Genomic DNA, 21485 nt, shown 5'->3' with positions numbered 1-21485 from the left:
GGCGCCTCCGGTCTGGCAGGGCTCGGGGTTTTCGGCGTGCTGCGCCGTGGCCTTGGGGAGCATAGGTCATCGGGGTGTCCACACAACCCTGGCACGTGCCGGTGGCTGCGGCCCCGAGGCAGCTGGCTCTCGCAGTTCGGTTGGCGTTGGTCTTCGGGCCTCTTGTGTGGAGGCTGGGCGGTGAGGCGATGGGGTAGCGTGGAAGTGGCGGCGTGATGTACCGGGCGATCTCCAGTCAGGCGTCCATGCCGATGCTTGCCGCTGGTGGTGGGGCTGCGACAACGACGACGTAATGTGGGTGTGGGCTCGCCGTGAGGAGGCGGTCTCCTCTCCAAGCCGTCCCGGCGGCACCTATTTCCCTTTTGCTTATCCAACATGCAGAGTTGTCTCCGCCTGTTTCGCAAGAAGTACCGCGGCTCGGGGCTCTTCACTCGGTTTCGAGCGTTCCCAGCCGCCGGCCGCGGCTCGGAGGGGGACTGATAGTCGTCCCCATGCTCCTCCCGTGACACGTAACGTTTCAAGTCGCATACGTGCACTGGTCCGCCGCTCGGTTTGCCTTTCATGTTCGCGAGCCGATAAACAAGCGAGGAAACCTTCTCTCGCACTCGGTACGGCCCGGACCATTTCAGTGCCAGCGAGGCTGCAAACTGTTTGCTAGCGTCGCTAAGAACATGATGGCGTCGCAGCACCAGATCGCCCACTTCGTAGTGTACGTTCCGATGCGAGCGGTCGTACTGCGCCTTCTGTTGTGCCCTAGCAGTGCCGAGATTACTGCGTGCTTTACGTAAGACTTCCGCTAGCTTCTCGCGCAACTGCGCTGCGTATTCAGCTCGTGCTGATGACGCCAGTGGCACTCCACTGCGATCCGCGAGTACAGTCTCCATCGGATTCGGCAGTTCTCTTCCCAGGTTTAGAAAAGAAGGCGCATACCCAGTCGAGCGGTTCACAGTCGATCGCAACGCAAACCCGATCTCTGGAAGGTAGGTATCCCAGTCCTTGTGCCTTTCAGAGAACGCGACAAGCATGTGCTTGATGTTGCGATTGACTCGTTCCGTGGGGTTCGACTGTGCATGGTAGGTGGTTGTTTTCTTGTGCTTAATGCCAAGCGCGGCGCACGTGTCAACAAACACCTTCGCAGTAAAATAAGACGCGTTGTCTGTTATCAAATGCTCAGGGAAACCAAACCTGGTGAAAACCTCCATCAACTTATCCAAGATCACATGAGCCGTCAGCTTTCTAAGGGGGAAAAGTTCTACCCACTTAGTGAAGTGATCCGTGATCACCAGCAAGAATTTGTTTCTGCTAGGAGTTGTGGGGTACGGTCCCATTACGTCACATGCCGCGATTTGCCAGGGAGTCTGGCTGTTGATCGGCTGCATGAGGCCGGGCGGTCGTCCGCCTCGGGGCTTGACGCTTTGGCACACGTGGCATGAACGGGCGTAACGAATCACATCCCGCTTCATGCCTGGCCATGTAGCGAGGCGACACAACTTAGCATAAGTCTTAGGGCCGCTCGCATGCCCAGCAATGCACGAGTCATGAAAGTAGCGAAGCAGTGCTCCTCTCAACTTGCGCGGTATAACGACCTTGAATGACTCACTTGTGTCATCGTCGGATGGGATGTACCTCAGCAGGACGCCGTCAGAATCCAGCAGATAAGAATCCAACGCGCTCACAGCATCACCAGCTGTTGCCGAGCGCTCCGCACCGACAGCAATACCAGCTGCCCCCGTGTGCGCGGTGACCTCGCCACCCGGCTCCCGGAGCCCGTCGAACACCTTTCGACAAAACGGATCTTTCTGCTGAGCTTCTAACAGCTCCCTTCTGCTGAAAACAATCCCCGCGCTAACGACAGCCTCTACGTGGTTCACGCTTGTGCCTTGAACTGACGTTTGTTCTACTGTTTCCGCTAGCGCTACTTCGAGTGTCTCGCTCTCAGTCCGTTCCGGGTCAGTCTCGTGACGGACTGGAGCACGCGATAGTGCGTCGGCCGCGGCATTGTTCTTGCCCTTGCGGTAGCGTACGGTGAAGTCGTAACGCTGCAGAAGCAATGCCCAACGAGCCAGGCGGCCACTTGGTTCGTTCAAGCGTCTCATCCACGTGAGCGCCATGTGGTCCGTCTCAATAACAAACGCCACTCCGTCGATGTAATAGTCAAACTTACGGAGAGCGAAAACTATCGCGAGACACTCTTTCTCTGTTACCGAGTAGTTCCTCTCCGCCGGCGTTAACGAACGGCTCGCGAACGCAATCGGTCGGAGGGCACCTCCGTGCTCCTGAAGCAAAATTGCTCCTAAGCCCAGGTCGCTTGCGTCTGTTTGAATCACAAACTCCCTGTTCAAATCGGGTAGCTGCAGTTCAGCCGTGTTAGCCAGCAACTTAGTCAGGCGACGCAGTGCGGCCTCCTGCTCTTGACCCCAAGCCCAACGCTCGCCTTTCCTCAAGAGCTTTGTCAAAGGCGCCTGCACTGTCGCGCAGTCTGGAATGAATTGGCGATAGAAGTTCGCCATCCCCAGAAAGCGCCTCAGCTCGCCGATGTCTTTCGGCGACGGATAGCTGACTATCGCTTCAAGCTTACCCTTATTCGGCAAAATGCGACCCTCGTCAAGCGTGAATCCCAACAATGTTATTCGGGTCGCCGCTATCTGAGCTTTGTTCGGGTTCAGAGTGATGCCCGCAGACCTCAGCCTTTCTAGAACGTCTCTTAAGTGGCGCAAGTGCTCATCGAACGTTTTCGAGTAAACCACTATGTCGTCTAGATATGCGAGGGCGTGCTGCCACTTTGCATCTCCCAGAACTTGGTCCATTAGCCTCTGATAAGTAGCGGGAGCCCCCACCAAGCCAAAAGACATTCTCCTGAATTGAAAAAGTCCCCTGTGGCATGTGAAAGCTGACTTCTCTCTGTCCCGCTCGTCCATTTCGACCTGAAAATATCCGCGACTAGCATCGAGCGTCGTAAAGTACTTCGCCCCGCCTAGGTTGGATACTAACGATGAAATGGATGGAAGAGGGTATGCGTCCTTCTTCGTAACCTCATTCAGCCTGCGGTAGTCTACACAAAGGCGATATGTATCATCCTTCTTTGGAACTAGAACCACCGGGAAACCCCATGGGCTGTTTGACCTTTCGACCACGCCTGTGTCGATGAGTTCGTCCAAGGCGGCGTCAAGTGCTTTCCGCTTAGCCAAGCTAATCGGTCGGGGATTGCATTTCCAAGGTCGTGCGTCACCCGTATCAATTGTGTGCTTGACCAGCGTAGTGCGGCCCGGGCGGTTAGTAAAAATCGCGTCGTACTCGTACAACAGCGACGACAGCTGCACCTTTTCCCTTTCTGGCATGCTGTGTGCTTCTGCCAAAAGCGGGTGCACTGACCTTCCCTGTACCGCGGCACATTGCTCTGGCGGGGTTACTCGCTTACTCCGCGCGCTTTCCTCCTCTCTCACTCGCGCTGCTCCCTGCGATTGGCATGCAGTTGTCAATGCGGGTGCTTTCGAGAAAAGCTTTAGCGCGTCTCCGTCGCGCTCTCGGTAACCTTCTCTTGCAATGTCAATGACAATCCCAGACTTGGCGAGAAAGTCTCGACCCAGGATTAGAGGCATTGACAACCCGGGAAGATGGACAAAGCGTTGTCGCCTCACGCGTCTTTCCCAGCGGATCACAAGTCTAGCCGCACCGCTCGATTGCGCTGTGCCCGAAGCAAGGCGGAAGGTGGTGTTGCTTTGTCTCAAGCGGATATTGTTCTCGCAGAGATGGTGCAACACCTCGTCCCCAAATAAAGAAGCGCTTGCCCCAGTATCCAAAAGTGCTACGAACTTCTTTCGAGCTATCGTTAACTCGATTAACGGTGCGGGCGAGTCTACGGCATTACCTGCGCGACAGACTGTAGGTGCTAGTGATCCGAGCGCATCGGTAGGACTACTGATCGCCGCGCGGTGCCCGACGTGGTTCACCGGCGGCGTCGTGCGTTTCCCGAACCGCGTGTTCGCTCCTGACCCGGCGTGCGGCCGCATTCGCGGGCGATGTGCCCCGGTGCGCCGCACTGGTAGCAAGGACCGCGGAAACCACGCCGGCCCGGGCGCTCGTCGCCACGATCCGGCGGGCCTCGCTCCGCGTTGCGCCGCTCGTCTGGGCTCGTCTCGACCACGTGCTCCTGCCGCGGAACGTCACGTGCAGGCGCAGCACGGGCCGTACGAAGCGCGTAAGCGTAGGGGTCCAAAGCGCGGTCTGACAGTTCCCAACCGCGCGGTACGTGCTCATCAGCGAACGATGCTGACGCGTTACCCCTAAACGCCTCTGAACTGACCGCGCCACCGTTCCACGCGCAGCGAGGCTCGAGTGACTGCGCTGCGGGTGGAGGCGGGCGGTACGCTCGCGCCGCGAGGATGTCCCCTTGTATGCGCTTCGCTTCGGCGGCGAGCTCTTCTAGGTCTGCGAACTTGCATCCCCTGAAGTGAGCCGCAAAAGTCGGGTGCGCTTGCCGTGTAACGCGCTCGACTTTCTCCGCATTGGTGGCGAGAGGGTTAGCGAGGCGATACAGTTCGTCCATCGCCCGTACGTACTCCAGCAAGGATTCGTCCGGATGCTGGGTGCGTAGCTCCAACTCCCTCCTCAAACGCCACTCGTAATTCGCCGGAAGGAATTCGTCGCGGAAGCTCTCGCGGAACTCCTCTACCGTGCGGGCACGATGTCCGGTCAGTCGGAACCATCGGGCCGCTTGCTCTGTCAGCGACACCGGGACCACACGCGCGAGAAGTTCGGCGTCGGGAAGCCCCATTGCTCGCTGATAGTAGAGCAGTCGGTCGAGATACTCATTCGCGCTCCTGCAGTCGTGGTAGCCACTGTAGGTAGGCATGTCTACCTTGACACGTGGTCCCGCACTTTGCGAAGGAGGCTGCGCTGTGTTTTGCAACGCGCTGGCTAAGCTCTGCATAACTGACAGCGCATTCTGCAAGAGTACCTCGCTCGAGGGCACACTATTGCCCGAAGACGCGACCACATCTGCGGCTTGTGCCGAAGCAGCATGTGGCGGCGTCTCGCTGTGCGCGTCGCGAGGTGACGGGGCGCCCGGCGTGGCGCTCTCCGTCGTAGGCCTAATCTCTCCTAACGCGGTCGCCGCAACACCTTGGTTGTCCCGCGTGAAACAACCAAAATTTACGCTGTCGGAAAGTCCAAACAATGCCCCCGCGTTAGCCATAGGATCGACATTCTGCGACGCGACATCAGACAACATGAACAAATCCTGGAATTCAGACATGCCCGTTGTCCTACGTTGACGGAGCGTCGGTAGTCGCTCGCGTCCACAAAACTAGCCGCGTTGCCAAATTCGTTAACGTTGGGCGCCAGATGAGGGGGTCCGCTCTATGTACGGCTGGTGCAGAAGCCTAGCTCCGGTCCCAGCCGCAAATAGTCGTACCGTGTCAACGTCCCCTTCCCGTAGCGCGCGTCATCGCAGCTACGACGGGTTCGGGCGAATAAGGCAACAGGCTAGCACAACAAACAACACTTTATTGCTACGTTAGCAATAACGCGTAAATGTCGCGTAGAGGGATAGTCCGCTCTCGTAGAAAAACAAAGGGTATGGCTTACACCTTCGGTCGATGATCGGCTGGCGGGTCTCGGGGCGGTGAGGTGTTACTTCTCAGGTCAGCAGGGCACGAGAGGCTGTCTCTCTGCCTGGTCGGCAGTTTTGTTCACCTCCCGTGTCCTTCCCCACCGCGAGGGTTGATTCCCTCGCAGGGCGAGTTCCCTTTCCCGCGAGCCGGGAAGCGAGGATTGGCGCGCGGAGTGGCGGGAAAGAAGGGGTTGTTCGGAAAGGGCGACGGTGCTCCTCTCCTAGTGGTTCCCTGGCTCCCGCCGTCAGTTCGCGATCGCGCCAGCCTTAAGGAAAGGAAATGGGCGCGCGTGCTCCCCCACAGGTTGTACAAGGCAGTGCAGGATGGCACAGTGGAGAAACTCACTGGAGATTAGTTCACTCCTTACCGACGACGAGCGATCGCACTAGCATTTCACCGCGAGTGCCTCACGCTTGGATCACGGGTGATCATACCGAGCTCAGCACGATCCCACGTTCTGGCACTTCTGCACGCTGGTCACCGAGGCATGGTAGCCATGAAGAAGTGCGCAAGGAGCTACGTATGGTGGCCCGGAATCGACAAGATGATCGAAGAAACGGTGCGACAGTGCCGTGAATGCCTTTCAACGCAGAAGAGCCCACCCAAAGCTCCTATTCCCTCCTGGGACCGTCCCAAGACACCATGGCACACGGTGCACGTTGACTTCGCGGGGCCACAACTCGGGCGCACCTACTTGGTTGTTGTGGATGCACACACAAAGTGGGTGGAAGTCCGGCACGTGACGCAAGCAACATCCGCGGTTGTCATCGATGTGCTACGAAGCATCTTTGCTACGTTTGGCATTCCCCGAAAGGTCGTCTCCGACAATGGAAAAGCCTTTATTTCGAACGAGATAAGGCAGTTCTATACGGCAAATGGCATACAGGCTACAACATCACCAGCTTACCATCCTGCCACAAACGGCCAGGCAGAACGCTATGTGGCAGAGCTGAAAAGAGCACTCCTGAAGGATACAGACTGGTCCATACAGTGTCGACTTGCAAGATTCCTGTATAGGCAGCACACGACCATCCACACTGCTACAGGAATGTCGCCTGCGAAAGCAATGTTTGGACGAGAGCTTGTATGTCCTCTCGATCTTCTCAAACGGGAGACGGAAATACACATCCCTGAGAGACAGGAGACATTGACGAAATCCCGTCGTTTCGCAGTAGGAGAGAAAGTGCTCATCCGACAGTTTTTGAAAAAGCCAGATTGGATTGAAGGCGAAATACTGCGCCGCGTCGGACCACGATCCTGGCTTGTAAAAAGCAACCACGGAAAGGTTCGGCGTCATCTCAACCACATGAGGAAAACGAGCCAGACCGGACACACAATCCAATCACCGACAGATTGGAGCGTAGCAGATGATTTCTCGGACACAACGTCAGAAGAGACGCCGTCGAGTTCTGCTGATCAACGGCCTGACTCGCTCAACATGCAAGACAAGACTCCCTCGCAACCGTCGACCTCGACGTCACAAGCAGGAACCACCCGGCAACTGCAACCACCAGAGGTTAGGCGGCCTCCAGACCGCTATGGAGACAACGACAACGAAGTGCGCGCGCGACTACACTGGCGCTGTGGCACGAGCGTCATTCTGGTGTCGAACGTTAGCCATTTTGTGACTCCAACGCCTAAGCTCCGTTTTTTATTGTGTTCATGTTTCCTTGCATAAAATAAATCGTCGGCAGCCACAAGTGGCAGTACAGATGTAACACAATCAATCAATCAATCAATCAATCAATCAATCAATCAATCAATCAATCAATCAATCAATCAATCAATCAATCAATCAATCAATCAATCCAATCAATCAATCAATCAATCAGCTTATTATCATGATATAAAAGGATGTTACAGGGAGTAAAATATACAGACAAGGGTCCCAAAGTACACGACTGCAACGGGACCCTCGGTGATGATTACACATAAATAAAACAAGGATAAGCAGCTGTTAGAATCGCAGAAACAAACAATACACAAAGCAGAATGATAAACAAAAAGGCATGGAATCAAAAAACAAATAATAAGTAGAGTGTAAAGCAACACAAAAAAAGACAGATCAACTATTTAACAGGTGCTCTTTTAATGAGTTTTAGTGAAATGGGCAAATTATTCCATATGGAGATGGTACAGAAGAGAGAAGATGATTTACCACAGTTAGTACGAACCTTAGGAACGTTGCCTTGTTCTCTTCTCTGGTGTCCATGTTTGTGTGCCTTACCTGCTTTCATGATGACACTAACACTGGGCCCATCGTTTTGAGATAAACAAAGGAACAGATTGAAGTATCATTTCAAAACCTTGGTGCTTGTGAGGTGTCACCCTTTGGTGTACCAAAGGTATGCAACAGAGTCTCCAGAACTCTTAAGCATGTGTCATTTATTAAGATGAAAGCCTCAGATGCCTCATCAAGCGTGAAAATTGACCGTTGGCATCAACACGAGTGATGCAAAAAATAATCGTCATGTGATGACGTCGTCATGACATCACTGTGATGTCACATGATGACATCATCACAGGACATTGTTGCTTGGTTGAAGGTGGGCTGATTGTGGAGGCAGTTGGCTTTTGCCTTTCAGTCGTCTTACGGGGAATCCATAAGGGACCCTACGAGTTTTTGTTAATTGAGATTTGGTGTTATGTCTGCATTTCTGTTCACTCTTCTGTCCCTTTGACGCAGTTACTTGAGGCACGAACGTTTGTTTTCTGCAGGCCACGTCTGGAGGCGGCGGGTGGCCCATGAGCATATGGCTCACGCCCGACCTGAAGCCAGTGGTCGGTGGCACCTACTTTCCTCCCGATGACCGGTACCACGGCCAACCCGGCTTCAAGACCCTGCTCACCAGCCTTGCCGAGCAGGTGCGACAAAAATCTGTACTTGCAATGCGCGGTTGGGAGGAATTTGTACGGGCAAGGAATGTTTAGTGCCAGTAGCGTGGAATCATCATTCTCGATCCGTTTCTGTTCACTGCAAGATGAAGGCCTCTCCCAATGATCTCCAGTTTATAGCCTATCCTGTGCAAGCTGATTCCATTTTATCCCTGCGAACTTCTTAATTTCATCACTCCATTCGGTTCTCTCCCTCGACTGCCTATCCGAACCCTTGGTAAACATTATTTTGCTCTTACTGTCCACTGGTTGTCTTTGAATATATACAGAAAAAAGAAAATGAAAGAACAGCACTAACAGTTTGATGGTATACCAGCACAGGTACGTTATCGAAGCACCTTTTAGCAGCTGCCATCAAGACAACCAATTTTGCTGATAAGGGAGGAGACTGCAAGTTCATGCGCTCATAATCATTCGTTATTTTCCTTCTTTTTCTCTTTGTCTGTGAAAGCGCCTGTTATTTAATGTTAGTTGCAAGTTAGTGCTAGCGCCTTTCGTGCCTCTGTGTGTGTTGTCATCGTAGATCCTGCACTAAAAGAAACCAAGGATATTCATTACAAGCTAGCCCGAGCCAGCACCTTGCTCGGTGACTGCCTCGTTATTTGATATTGACAATTGCACAGTGGAACCTCGTTAATTAGAATCCGACAGGGGCCAGAAATCTGTTCAAATAAAATGGAGTTCAAACAAATGCGAGTGTCTTTAAATAGCATGCCCAGTGACCTGAGTAGCGTTACCGCACCAGTACTGCTTGTGCTGTCTTTGCACGCATTGTCACAGCAGCTAGATAAAATATGCATGGGCATTTTCTTTTCATTTCTGTAGGAGGTAGGGGTTTTTGATTAGAGGTAACTGGATCACGATGCATGCGGCAACAAGCTATGGGAGTGGTCGTTGTTTGCAGGGGAGCATGCACATTGCACCTTGTGGATGCATAGGTCGGCAAAAAAAAACTGGAGCTCACTCTGAGGGCTCACTTGGACTCAGACTCACCAAAATTTTTCTCAACCAAACTCACTCGGACTCAAACTCTCTAGTATATTACTCACCCGGACTCACTCAGACTCATTGCTAAATCTGTGTCCAAGTGAGTAGACTCATGAGTGAGTTTGCTGACCTATGCGGATTTAAAAGATTTATTGTTGGGAGAAGGAAAGGCTTAGCTGGTCTTTCGCAGCCTGCATTGGAGCACAGCACACAGGGAAAGGAGTGAGGGGAATATGAGAATGGAAGAAAGGAATGAAAGAATGGAAGAAATTTGAACCAACGCACAGAGTTGGCATCCAGAATCTGCACTGACCCCGCAGGGGCGTCTGGAAACAGGCGTTTGGTGTGTAGCGACACCACGGACCCGAGCTAACGGGGGGCTTCGACCCCTCCCACGCCTAGCCGTGCGTGGCTGTGCCGTGTCCGGGGAAAAGGGGATCCTGGGGGTTGAGCTGACGCCGGGTGATTGGACCTTTAAGGCCCCCCGGCAGAGGAAACACACCCCTTTGGCCCCGGCTTCACGTAGACGGCACCCCTGGGCTGACCCACCCAGGGGAAATCGGCAGTCGCCTTTTCCTATCTCTCTCCCACATCTTCGTCTTTCTCTCTCACTGTTCATCTTTCCTGTCCTCTCCTCTCTTCAATTAACTTCCGTTTTTCCTGGCGGCAAGGGTTAACCTTGTGCAAATAGCCAACCTTGGTCTAGACGCATTAGGTTATAGCAATGATGTACGGCTGACGCGTGCAAGTAATCCTAAACTCGTACCGTCCCCTAGTTGGGCTCCGTGGTGGGTGGCCGCCATCGTTGCCGAAAGAAATATACATGTCATGCATAAAGCGTTTCCCTTGCTAGCTGATCGCACCGCCACAAAGCGGGCGCGCACCGAAGCCTCTGTCAACTTCCTTTTCAAGCAGAAATCGTCTTTCCCCCGCTATCATGTTATACATAGCAACAGACCTGAGAAGCCAGTAAGAGCGATTTCTCCATTCCTCGTGGCGAATTCACTGACACAAACAATCGGACCGGGATATAAAGCGAGCAAAATGGCAAGCGGCGACCTCCTTCTCGAGCTGTGTGACAAGGCACAATATGAAAAACTTGCTAACATTAGAGCTTTTGCTGACACATCAGTAACAGTAACGCCCCACCGATCTTTGAACACTGTCCGAGGCGTAGTCTCTGAAACTGACTTGCTGGAACTTTCAGAAGCAGAGCTTTTGGATGGTTGGAAGGACCAGAATGTCATCACTGTAGAAAGAATAAAGATCAGACGAGAGAACACCGAAATACCAACAAAGCATCTAATCATAACTTTTGCCTCAAGCACCCTGCCAGAAACCCTCGAAACGGGCTACACAAAAACCCGAGTAAGACCCTATATTCCAAACCCGCGCCGATGCTTCAAATGTCAGAAGTATGGCCACGGCTCTCAAAGCTGTCGAGGCCACCTTACCTGTGCAAAGTGTGGAGAGAAAGACCACTCTTCGGAAACTGCTCTGGCAAAGCCCACTGCATAAACTGTGATGGCGATCATCCTGCATATTCTCGATCCTGTGAAACCTGGAAGAAAGAAAAAGAAATAATCACCTTGAAAATAAGAGAAAACATATCGTATAAAGATGCCAGAAGAAGGTGCTCCATTTTCATAAAGGAAGCTTTGCTGATGCGGCGCGTAAGGGGGCAGCGTCGAACCAGCCTGCGTCACTCCCACGACCCGCCTGTAGCGAGCCGCTGGCTGTGGCGCCCGCCCCCGTGGTGGCAGTAGCTAAGGCTGCTCCACCGACTCAGTCACAGAGTCCCGCGACTCCAGGTTCGTCGGGCCTCAAGACCACGCCTCGCGAGGCTAGGTCTGAAGCACGGACTGTCAGCCTGCGTGCGCGGGCGTCCAGCGCCTCGCGGGAGGCAATGGACACAACACCGGCACCTCTGGTGCCTAAAGACCGGCGCAGCTCTATCGAGCGCGCCCCGAAAGGGAAGCAGAAAATCCAGTGTCCAGAAAAGGACTCTTGATAACCCAATGTTCTCCAGTAGACGCAGAACACCCTCCTTTATTCTGTCATCATGGTCACACAGATAATGCAATGGAACGTGAGAGGACTTATTCACAATCTCGATGACATAACTGAACTACTCTGCAACCATAAGCCTAAGGTGTTCTGTGTCCAGGAGACACATCTAAATCCGAAACAATTTAACTTTCTACGACAGTTCGCTATTTTCCGCAAAGACCGTGACAATGCTAATGCCTCGTCCGGTGGGGTGGCGATTATTGTAGACAGGTCTGTTGCCTGCCAACAGATCACACTTCAAACCGAGCTTGAAGCAGTCTCAATACGAGGGATTCTCTTCAATCGATTAATTACTATCTGTTCAATATATCTCCCACCAAAACTGTCAAGTGAGCAAGACAGAATTTTACAGTTTAATTAACCAGCTTCCGGAACCGTACATTCTAGCCGGTGACTTTAACGCCCACAACAGCCTGTGGGGAGACTCCCGCTGCGACGGAAGAGGCAGATTGATAGAAAACTTCCTAGTTAGTTCCGGTGCCTGTCTCTTTAATAAAAAGGAACCGACCTACTACAGTACGCAGCATAACTCTTACTCCTCAATAGACTTGACAATTGGTTCTGCAACACTTTTTCCACATCTAGAATGGGATGTGATCAGAAATCCGTATGGAAGTGACCACTTCCCTGCAGTGTTAAAATTAAGGGAGGAACAAAGCTCTCTGCCACAGTTTCCTCGATGGAAGCTAGCGTCGGCTGACTGGAAGGGTTTTAAGGAATCATCTCGCTTGTCTCAAGATTTCTTGAAGAATTTAAACATAGATGACGCAGTCACCTATTTTACTGCTTTTATCATTGACTCTGCACAAATGTTCATCCCCGAAACAAATGGTTATTCATCCAAAAGACGTGTTCCCTGGTGGAATGAAGACTGCAGAAAGGCGCGAAAGAAGCAAAATAAGGCTTGGGGCATACTACGCCGTTATCCGAACGCTGAAAATCTCGTTGAATTTAAACACGCTAAATCACAAGGAAGACGTACCCGACGGCAAGCCAGGAGACAAAGCTGGGAGAAATTTATCTCTGGCATAAATTCGTATACACAGGAAAGAAAGGTATGGAATGGGCTGAGAAGGCTGAAGGGACAGGAAACTTATCCGTTGCCCTTGGTAGATGAGCAAGGAAACAGTTTGGAAGAGCAGGCAGATGCCCTTGGTGCTCATTTTGAGAGCATTTCTAGTTCCATGCACTACACCGAATCATTCCGAAAATACAAAGAAACCGAGGAATGCAAGGCACTCAACCGCAACTGCCAGCAAAATGAGCCATATAACCGTCCTTTTAACATGGCCGAGCTGAGAGCTGCATTAAATACATGCAAAAGCTCAGCACCGGGAGCTGACAGAGTCATATACGACATGATTAAAAACCTCCATGCAGACACTCAGATGACACTGCTTGCGCTACTTAACAATATTTGGGCCACCGGATATCTTCCTGCCGCATGGAAAGAGGCTATCATTGTCCCCATTTTAAAACAGGGCAAAGACCCATCTGTACTAACAAGCTACCGCCCGATAGCGCTCACCAGTTGCTTATGCAAGCTATTTGAAAAAATGATAAATCGCCGTCTGTTGCATTATCTTGAATCGAACAATCTGCTTGATCCACACCAGTGTGGCTTCAGAGAGAGTCGTTCAACAACCGACCACCTTGTTCGCATTGAGGATAACATACGCGATGCATTTGTTCATAAGCAGTACTTCTTGGCAGTGTTCCTTGACCTCGAAAAGGCATATGACACCACGTGGCGCTTCCGAATTCTGCAGGACCTGTCGGCAATTGGTATCCGTGGTAATATGTTAAACGTTATCGAAAGCTACTTAAGCAACCGTACGTTCAGAGTAAGAATTGGCAACGTGTTATCTAAGCCATATGTGCAGGAGACTGGGGTACCACAAGGTGGAGTACTAAGTTGTACGCTCTTTATTGTAAAAATGAACTCCCTGCGCAATTTTATCCCACATAACATGTTTTATTCCATATATGTGGATGATGTGCAAATAGCGTTTAAGTCATGTAATATCGCTATCTGTGAACGACATATCCAACTGGGCCTCAATAAAGTCTCAAAATGGGCTAATCAAAACGGGTTTAAGCTGAACCCCCAGAAAAGCTCTTGCATCCTTTTTACAAGGAAGAGGGGACTAGTTCCAGAGCCTCACATTGAGCTTTACGGGCAGTTACTACCTGTGAGCACAGAACACAAATTTTTAGGTCTAATACTAGACTCAAAACTCACCTTCCTTCCCCACATTAAGTACCTTAAAGCTAAATGTCTAAAAACTATGAATATAATCAAAATACTTTCACACACGACATGGGGCAGTGACAGAAAGTGTCTACTGAATCTACACAAAAGCCTTGTAAGATCACGTTTGGACTACGGTAGCATTGTGTATGCCTCTGCGGCACCAAGCGCCCTGAAGGTATTAGATCCGGTCCATCATCTGGGCATCCGCCTTGCCACCGGTGCTTTTAGGACTAGTCCTGTCCAAAGTCTCTATGTTGAATCCAACGAATGGTCACTCAATTTCCAGAGGCAATACCTTAGCGTTGCATACTTTTGGAAGGTGAATGCAAATATATATCATCCTTATCGCTCTGTCATTAATGACACTGCATGCGCGGCCCTTTTTCATAACCGCACTACAGCTAGAGAGCCCTTCTCATTGCGCGTGAGGAGGTTCTGTGAAGACATGGATGTCCCACTTTTTACGCATGCGCTAATGGCACCAGCGAACCCTCTACCGCCCTGGTCATGGCAAGAGATAGACTGCGATATGACATTTGTCGAAGTTTCGAAACATGCCCCAGAGGCGCATATCCACATGCATTTCCTTGAACTTAAAGAGAAATATGCTTGCCCAGCATTTTACACTGACGCGTCCAAGTCGCATGCCGGTGTAGCATATGCAGCGATTGGCCCGTCATATTCACAATCGGGAGTTATGCACCCGGAAACGAGCATCTTTACAGCAGAGGCCTTCGCTCTTTTAACTGCCGCAAGGCACATAAAAAGCCTTGAGTTAAAAAAGGCAGTAATATTTACTGACTCTCTAAGCGTAGTTAAAGCCTTAGTAAAAGTCCAAAAGCACAAAAATGCAGTAGTTCACAATCTGTACTCTGTTTTATGCGGCATGTACGTGGTAAACCAGCGCGTCACTCTGTGTTGGGTGCCGGGTCACAGGGGGATTGAAGGAAACGTCCTTGCCGACGAACTTGCTACATCAACAGGGATGAAAGGTGGCAACACTTCCTTAGCGGTGCCTGTTACAGATTTGAAACCACTCCTTCGCAGTAAACTTAGAAGCTGTTGGCAGAACGTGTGGGACAGAGAAACATCAAACAAACTTCACCTAATTAAACCCTATTTAGGTAACTGGCCATCAACGACGAAGTCCCGTAGACGTGAGGTCTTGATCTGCCGCTTAAGAATAGGTCATACCTATACTACCCATAACTACTTGCTGACTGGTGAGGACCCTCCCACCTGCAATAAATGTGGTCAAGAGCTTACAGTTCTTCACGCTCTCCTAGAGTGTCGGCAAGGTGAAGCTGAAAGAAAAAAGTATTTTCAGCAGGCTTACCGAGAAAACATTCCCTTGCACCCAGCAATGTTCCTCGGAAGAGATCCAATATTTGACACAGACACAGTCCTGAATTTTGTTGACAGAACTACCACACTGCATATTATTAATCCTAAAAATACGTAGCACGGCCTACCTTGAGAGGCCGCTGCTGCGATGATTGTACACCTTATAGCACGTACTCGTCGCCCTTGTCTCCAAGGACCCTGACGAGGTATGAAGTGCTACCTTCATACGAATCTCCTTTGATAAGTTCACTTATGCATACCATACCAGCACACTCATTGTATGTCTCAGAAATCATAACATTCTTTTAACAGCTATTCATGTCTTACGCACTTTACAGCAAACGTTTTAGGCCCATATACAGCCAACGTTACACACTGCCATTGTCATTGACCGCATCATCTCCTACACATCAAATACCTTTTGGCGCTCTTTGGCCATCATTGGCCCTTGCGCCACAAAACAACACATATCATCATCATCAATCTGCACTGACCAAGTGGCGAAGACCGTGTCTGCTCGTGATGGGGTCAACGGGGCTCCCCTCGCCATAGGCAAGTGCACAGTAGAAAAATGAGCAGACAAGAGGGGTAAGCCAGATTACCATGAAATGACGAGTTGCAGGAGGTGTTGCAGGAGAGGGCAAGTCAACCCAGACATGTTTGTGTGTTCCACACAGCGATTGTTATAGCAGCTGAATGCATTGGCAGCTGGCTCTTCAGGCCATTTCACATGGTGCTAAAACACAGCAATTTTGATGCTAAGACACAGCAAAATTGTAAATGGAGTGAAATTCGCTGCCAGCGGCAAAACAGCTGATCACTCTCATTGCAATGGTTAGCGGTGAGTGACCAACACTATAGAAACGCTTTGCTCTGTTCGCAGCAATCGGAGTGCTTTTTGGGCCGGGACCCGTCAAAATTGCTCTGAGCAGGCCGAACTGTCAAAATTGCACCAACTGTTTGTTTTGGTTATGGCCGCTGTTGCACACATTGAAACAAATTTAGATTGGAGAGTGCTTTCAAATTGCAAAACATGTGCTCTTCGCTACCGTTGATCAAAAGTTCACAATGTCATAACACAGATTTTTCCATTACATTTGAAAAATTATCCATTGTCTGCCACAAAAAAATGAACGGCAGCAAGCAATCACGCGTGCTACGTGAGTAGCAGAGGAAAAAATGGTAGCCCATGTGAAGTGAAATCACCATTAGTGGCGGGAGCAAACTGACTGAATGGAGCAAATGGAATGATATCTTTCAATGCAATCACAGCATGTGAAACATCCTTTCATCGTGGCTAACTGCGCTAAAGACAGAGATGAAGGCTAGAAGCTTTTCACGCTGTTAGTCACGATAAATCTGCACCAGCTCGCTCAGTATTCCGTCCTACTGAAACATCCTTTATCTTGCAAGTAATCTGTGGCGTGTACAAAATCTGGAGTGCCAAAACAGCTGGTAGCTATGTGCACACTGTCTTCCCGTGCACCTAGTTATGGTGGTGTCGTTTTCTCTGTAAGGAGATGGATGGTGCAAGAAGCATGATGCATGGATGACGCATGGAAGAAGCATGGATGTGATGCAGCTTCTTTTCTGAAAGTTGGTAGGTATGTGTAAACATTCTTTCAATACATGTAACCATTGGGCAGTGTTTGGAGTTCAAATATGTGCATGTTTCTTCCTTAAATACATGAAATCTGCCAGGGCCAGCCGTGCAGTTCGAATTCTACACCCCTTTGAATTAAGAGAATCCTCAAGTTATCGAGGTTCTCCTGTACAAGGTGACAGGGCTGCTTGTGGTACCACTTGGGAAACAGACAGCTGCTTACAGCATTGTTCATTCTGCTACTGTGCATACAAATGCAGGAAATGTTACATTGTGGGAGCAATGATACACTGTGACGCAGTTTGACTGAACTAAAAGAAAACAACCAACTGCTGTGGCTGCTCTTTATTCCATTTGGGGATGTCATAATCAGAACCAGGCAATGTTACCAACATCATAAAGCTACAGCCACGGCATTCACATCTTCTTGCAGTGGCGGAAGAACCGGACTAAGCTCCTCGACCAGGGCACACGCATCTTCCAGATCCTGGAGCAGACGTCCGATGTGCGTGTGTTCGGTGGGGATGGCGTGCCCACCTCCCCTAGAGGCAGCGAGGCAAACCAAAAGTGCCCGTTCGCACCGGATGTCGCCACCACCTGCTACCGGCAGCTAGAGCGATCGTACGACGTCACCATGGGGGGCTTTGGGCGTGCCCCCAAGTTCCCCCAGTGCGTCAACCTCAACTTCCTGTTGCGGTACCGCGCCGTGTTGCTTCAGGGGGATCCTCCACCAGAAGCAAAGACAGCGGTGGACAAAGCGCTTGAAATGACCGTTCACACACTGCACATGATGGCGCAGGGTGGCATCCACGACCACATCGGCAAGGTAAGTGCATGCTTTGCTCGAGCATTCTTTAACTCTCAGGCCCGGGCTGGGCTTATTGTGGCGATTTCAATCAATCAATCAATCAATCAATCAATCAATCAATCAATCAATCAATCAATCAATCAATCAATCAATCAATAAATCAATCAATAAATCAATCAATCAATCAATCAATCACTCACTCAATCAATCAATCAATCAATCAATCAAGTTGCTGGGCTGCATTGTCTGTGATGCTTGGCAGTGTGCTTTTTCAGCAGGGGTTATATTTGGGCTTATTTATAGTGATTGTCTGTGACTTCAGCTCACAGAAGATGAAAAACAGAAAGGCCATGTCTTCATCTTTACTCGTGCTCCTTGCATTCTGCACACAACTCTCCTCGAATGAGAATGTTAATTAAGAGAGCATCCTTGAACATCCTGACCATATGTGGTTTGCAAGGAGCACAAGTCGTGGATTGTCTTAAACACGCAATTAATGATGATAAGAGGTGCATCTTTTAATCTGCTTGGGACTTAAATATTTTTGTCAGCCATCGACAAATACTGTCACCTATTCATCTCAAATGTTGTACGTACTAAGGTTGAGTGACGTTGCAGTGACAACATAACGTATACGTTACCCGCTTTCCCAAATTTTCTTTTAACATCACAAATTTGGTCTCGTTCTACGACCACGCAAAGATTGCACAGAGTTTCATGAAGTACAAATTCTGCTTGGGGAAAAAAGCCTATACTTGAGGCAAGGAAAGAAGATGATTCTTAAGGGCTCGTTTTCATTGTTAGACACAATAATTATGAGAACTAACAGACAATAACGCCAAGGAAAGTATAGGGGGTGTTATGTGTAGTATTTAGAATATAAATGTGAAGAAAGTAAAGTGGACGAAAAGATAACCTGCCGCCGGCAGGGACCGAACCTGCGACCTTCGAATAACGCGTCCGATGCTCTACCACTGAGCTACGGCGGCGGTCATCGTCCCGTCCACTTTAAGGGGTATATATGTGCATTTAAACCTTGGAGTGTTAGTCAGCGCCAATCGCAGCCATGGCGGCGAGTGTGGAACACTCTTTTTCTGCCTTTATGGCGTCACGTAGCACGTGATCTTTTTACGAGCTGGCAGCTGACCAATAATCCCTCGCATACTACCTGAAGGCATCAAGTCTGCCAGAACGAGACCTTGGCGTTATACTTTCCTTGGCGTTATTGTCTGTTAGTTCTCATAATTATTATACTTGAGGCAAACGACATATAGAATTCCCCCTAATAATCGTGGCACTCTTACATCTGTAACACAGCAACAATCGTAATCTATTTTACGTTGAATTCCTTGCTTTAGCTATGCGTGCCCGCCCCTTTCAGGTTCGTGAACGGTGTGTGTGCTATCAATATGACATACATTGTTGATGGGAGAGTTGCACACACAGAGTTTCCAAAACAGGAAATGCAAGCAAGCTAGATGATGACTATAGTTGCGTGACAGAGAGATGCCTACAGAGGTGTAACCTTTTTTTTTTTATAATGTGCTTGCTGTCTTGATGTCACATCCACTGGATTTTTAAAAACTTAACGTTCACAAGTTCCCAGGTGTGCTTATGGCCTTGGCCACCAGGAAGCTGACTGTCTTGAAATTGTGTTTTTGATCATGCAGGGTTTTCATCGCTACGCGACGGACGGCAAATGGCACGTGCCCCACTTTGAGAAGATGCTGTACGATCAAGCTCAGCTGACCCGCACCTACAGTGAGGCCTACCAGGTGACCCACGACCGGCGGCTGGCTGACGTTGCACGCGACATCCTGTGCTACGTCGAGCGGGATCTCAGCCACCCGGTGGGTCATGTGACTCTCCTCGCCTTTTAGAGAAACAGTCAGGAAATGATCAAGTTCGATTCAAGGTAGAGAAGAAGCTTGCCGTATGAGTGCTGCTAAACGGCAAACCAGTTCTGCTGAATTTCGCAATTAAAGCAGTGGAGTGCTCGTGAAAGGGAAACGTCATCCACCCAGTTTGTAGCACGAAAATACTAAGGAAATCCATACATGTGGGAATCCATACATAGCGAAATTTGTACATACGGAAATCCATACATAGGGAAATTCATACACACAGAAATTCATACTTGCGGAAATCTGCATGTACAGATAACCCACATCTACAGAGGTTCATACGTACGGAAATCCACACATGTGGAAACCAGTACATATGGATTTCTTATAAATGAAGTTTCCTAGATGACTAATGATTTGTCCCAGTCCAGTTTTTGAAACTGGGACCAATGCCTTTCCAGGGCGATCACTTCACCATGTGAGCTAGCCGGGAGGCTAGCTGACTGCATTGGAAGGGTGAATGAATGCACCTACTTTGATAATGGCAGATCATTTATGTAAAAGTTCGCAATGTCACGAAAGGAAAGGCACGTGAAATAAGAAAAATTGTTAGCCCCTTTTTTCTCCTTCCCTGTGTGTATCTGTACCTCCCCATCTATGTTTTTTTTTTCATTCTTTGTAGTTATCTCTTGCGCTTTGATGGCTGGCTAACAGGTGCACGAGCGCAGGGGTCTAGCCTCGCTCACCACTGGGAGGTTTGCACTCTTGCGGAAATTAAAGTTAATGTTATGTATCATTACACATTCTTGTAGCACAAAGCCACACACACACACACACAAAAAAAAAAAAGAATAGCTACAGATTTTGTGTGCTTTGAGTCTGATTAAATCGCCCTTTCTCTATAGGCTGCTAGCCTTTCAGCTAGCTCTGATGGTGGAGTGACTGACTGTTCTGGTCTGGCTTTGGTCTTGGTTTAATTCCCAGATCAGGACAAACTTTTTATCTAACCACAAAGTTTTCCTTTTGAAAAAGCTTGATGGGTCTACCTTGCGTGGCTTTGTGCTACAGATGGATAGATAATTTTTTTCTCTTTCACAAATGCTTGTACAGTCGTGGACAAATGACATGCAAATGAGAAACAGGAACTGTGGAAAAGCTTCTGCAAACGATAACTCGAGAGCACAATCTCGCACCGATAGTTATGTGGTTATCAAAGGTTGTTTGGGCCTCACACTAAGCATGAAAATGCAAATAATGTCATTGTTACGGGTACTGGCAAAACAAAAACGAAAGAACGCACACCAGTTAGCTCTAACTTGTTCTTATTTAAAATGTCCACGGACTGTACGTGCAACCAAAGTGCTTCATCTCGTGGCCGCTTGCCCAACTGACAGTCCTTTGCTGAGTCAAATGCATGGTCCAGCTACGGGGAATCAAATTTATTTACGTTGCGTACAGTGGACATATTAAAAAAATAAAAACCTGTGAATACAGGTGGAGTAGTTGCATGCTATGCAAATATTGACTAGCAGAAGCATTGACTGTTGTAACACAAGTTCGCATTGAAACGTTGAGACTGGCTCTCGTTTAATTAAAGTATTTTATTGGTGCACATTTTCAACACTTGTCATGTCAAAATAGTTCTTTTGCATTTGGCATAGCAATTACTCTGTTCTCAGCATTCCTGCAACATAACGAATATCTCCTGGAACTTGAAAGCCTTCGTTAGAGAACGAATAGAGCTTTTTTCTCAGCAATTTGAGCTCGATTTAAGCACTCGTCTCAACATGACCACTTTGAGTTCTTAATTAGGGAAATAGAGGGAAATGAGCAGGAGCAACATGAGTGGGAGTGTTAAGTGTTTGGCTGTTTGTAATCATTGTCAATTATCGTTGTCCAGAGGGGAGGGGAGGAGGTCTAAGGGTTCACTTACCCCCGTACCCCTTGAACTTGCTCAATACGAGGAAGATTAAATAAAAGCTTCCATTTGGCAGTGCAGAGAGGGGAAGGGCACCCCATCGAAGAGGTAAAGCTCTGTCATGGATAATTTCTACAAAATTGTTTGTGT

General features: G+C 49.4%; 1 protein-coding gene across 1 annotated transcript in view; it reads left to right on the top strand.

Moving 5' to 3' along the window:
* The window catches only part of LOC119399487 (spermatogenesis-associated protein 20), a 48093-nt gene that overhangs the window by 13781 nt on the left and 12827 nt on the right, over positions 1–21485 (top strand). Inside the window, exons 5-7 of the mRNA XM_037666291.2 lie at positions 8331–8477; positions 17199–17591; positions 19244–19423. Coding sequence (XP_037522219.1) covers positions 8331–8477; positions 17199–17591; positions 19244–19423 — 720 coding nt within the window. The remainder of the gene's footprint in view (positions 1–8330; positions 8478–17198; positions 17592–19243; positions 19424–21485) is intronic.

Source organism: Rhipicephalus sanguineus, chromosome 7 (genome assembly GCF_013339695.2).
Source record: "Rhipicephalus sanguineus isolate Rsan-2018 chromosome 7, BIME_Rsan_1.4, whole genome shotgun sequence".
NCBI classification, from domain to species: Eukaryota; Metazoa; Arthropoda; class Arachnida; order Ixodida; family Ixodidae; genus Rhipicephalus; species Rhipicephalus sanguineus.
Note: the sequence above shows the minus strand (reverse complement) of the source record. Positions and strands in the feature narration are given on the sequence as shown.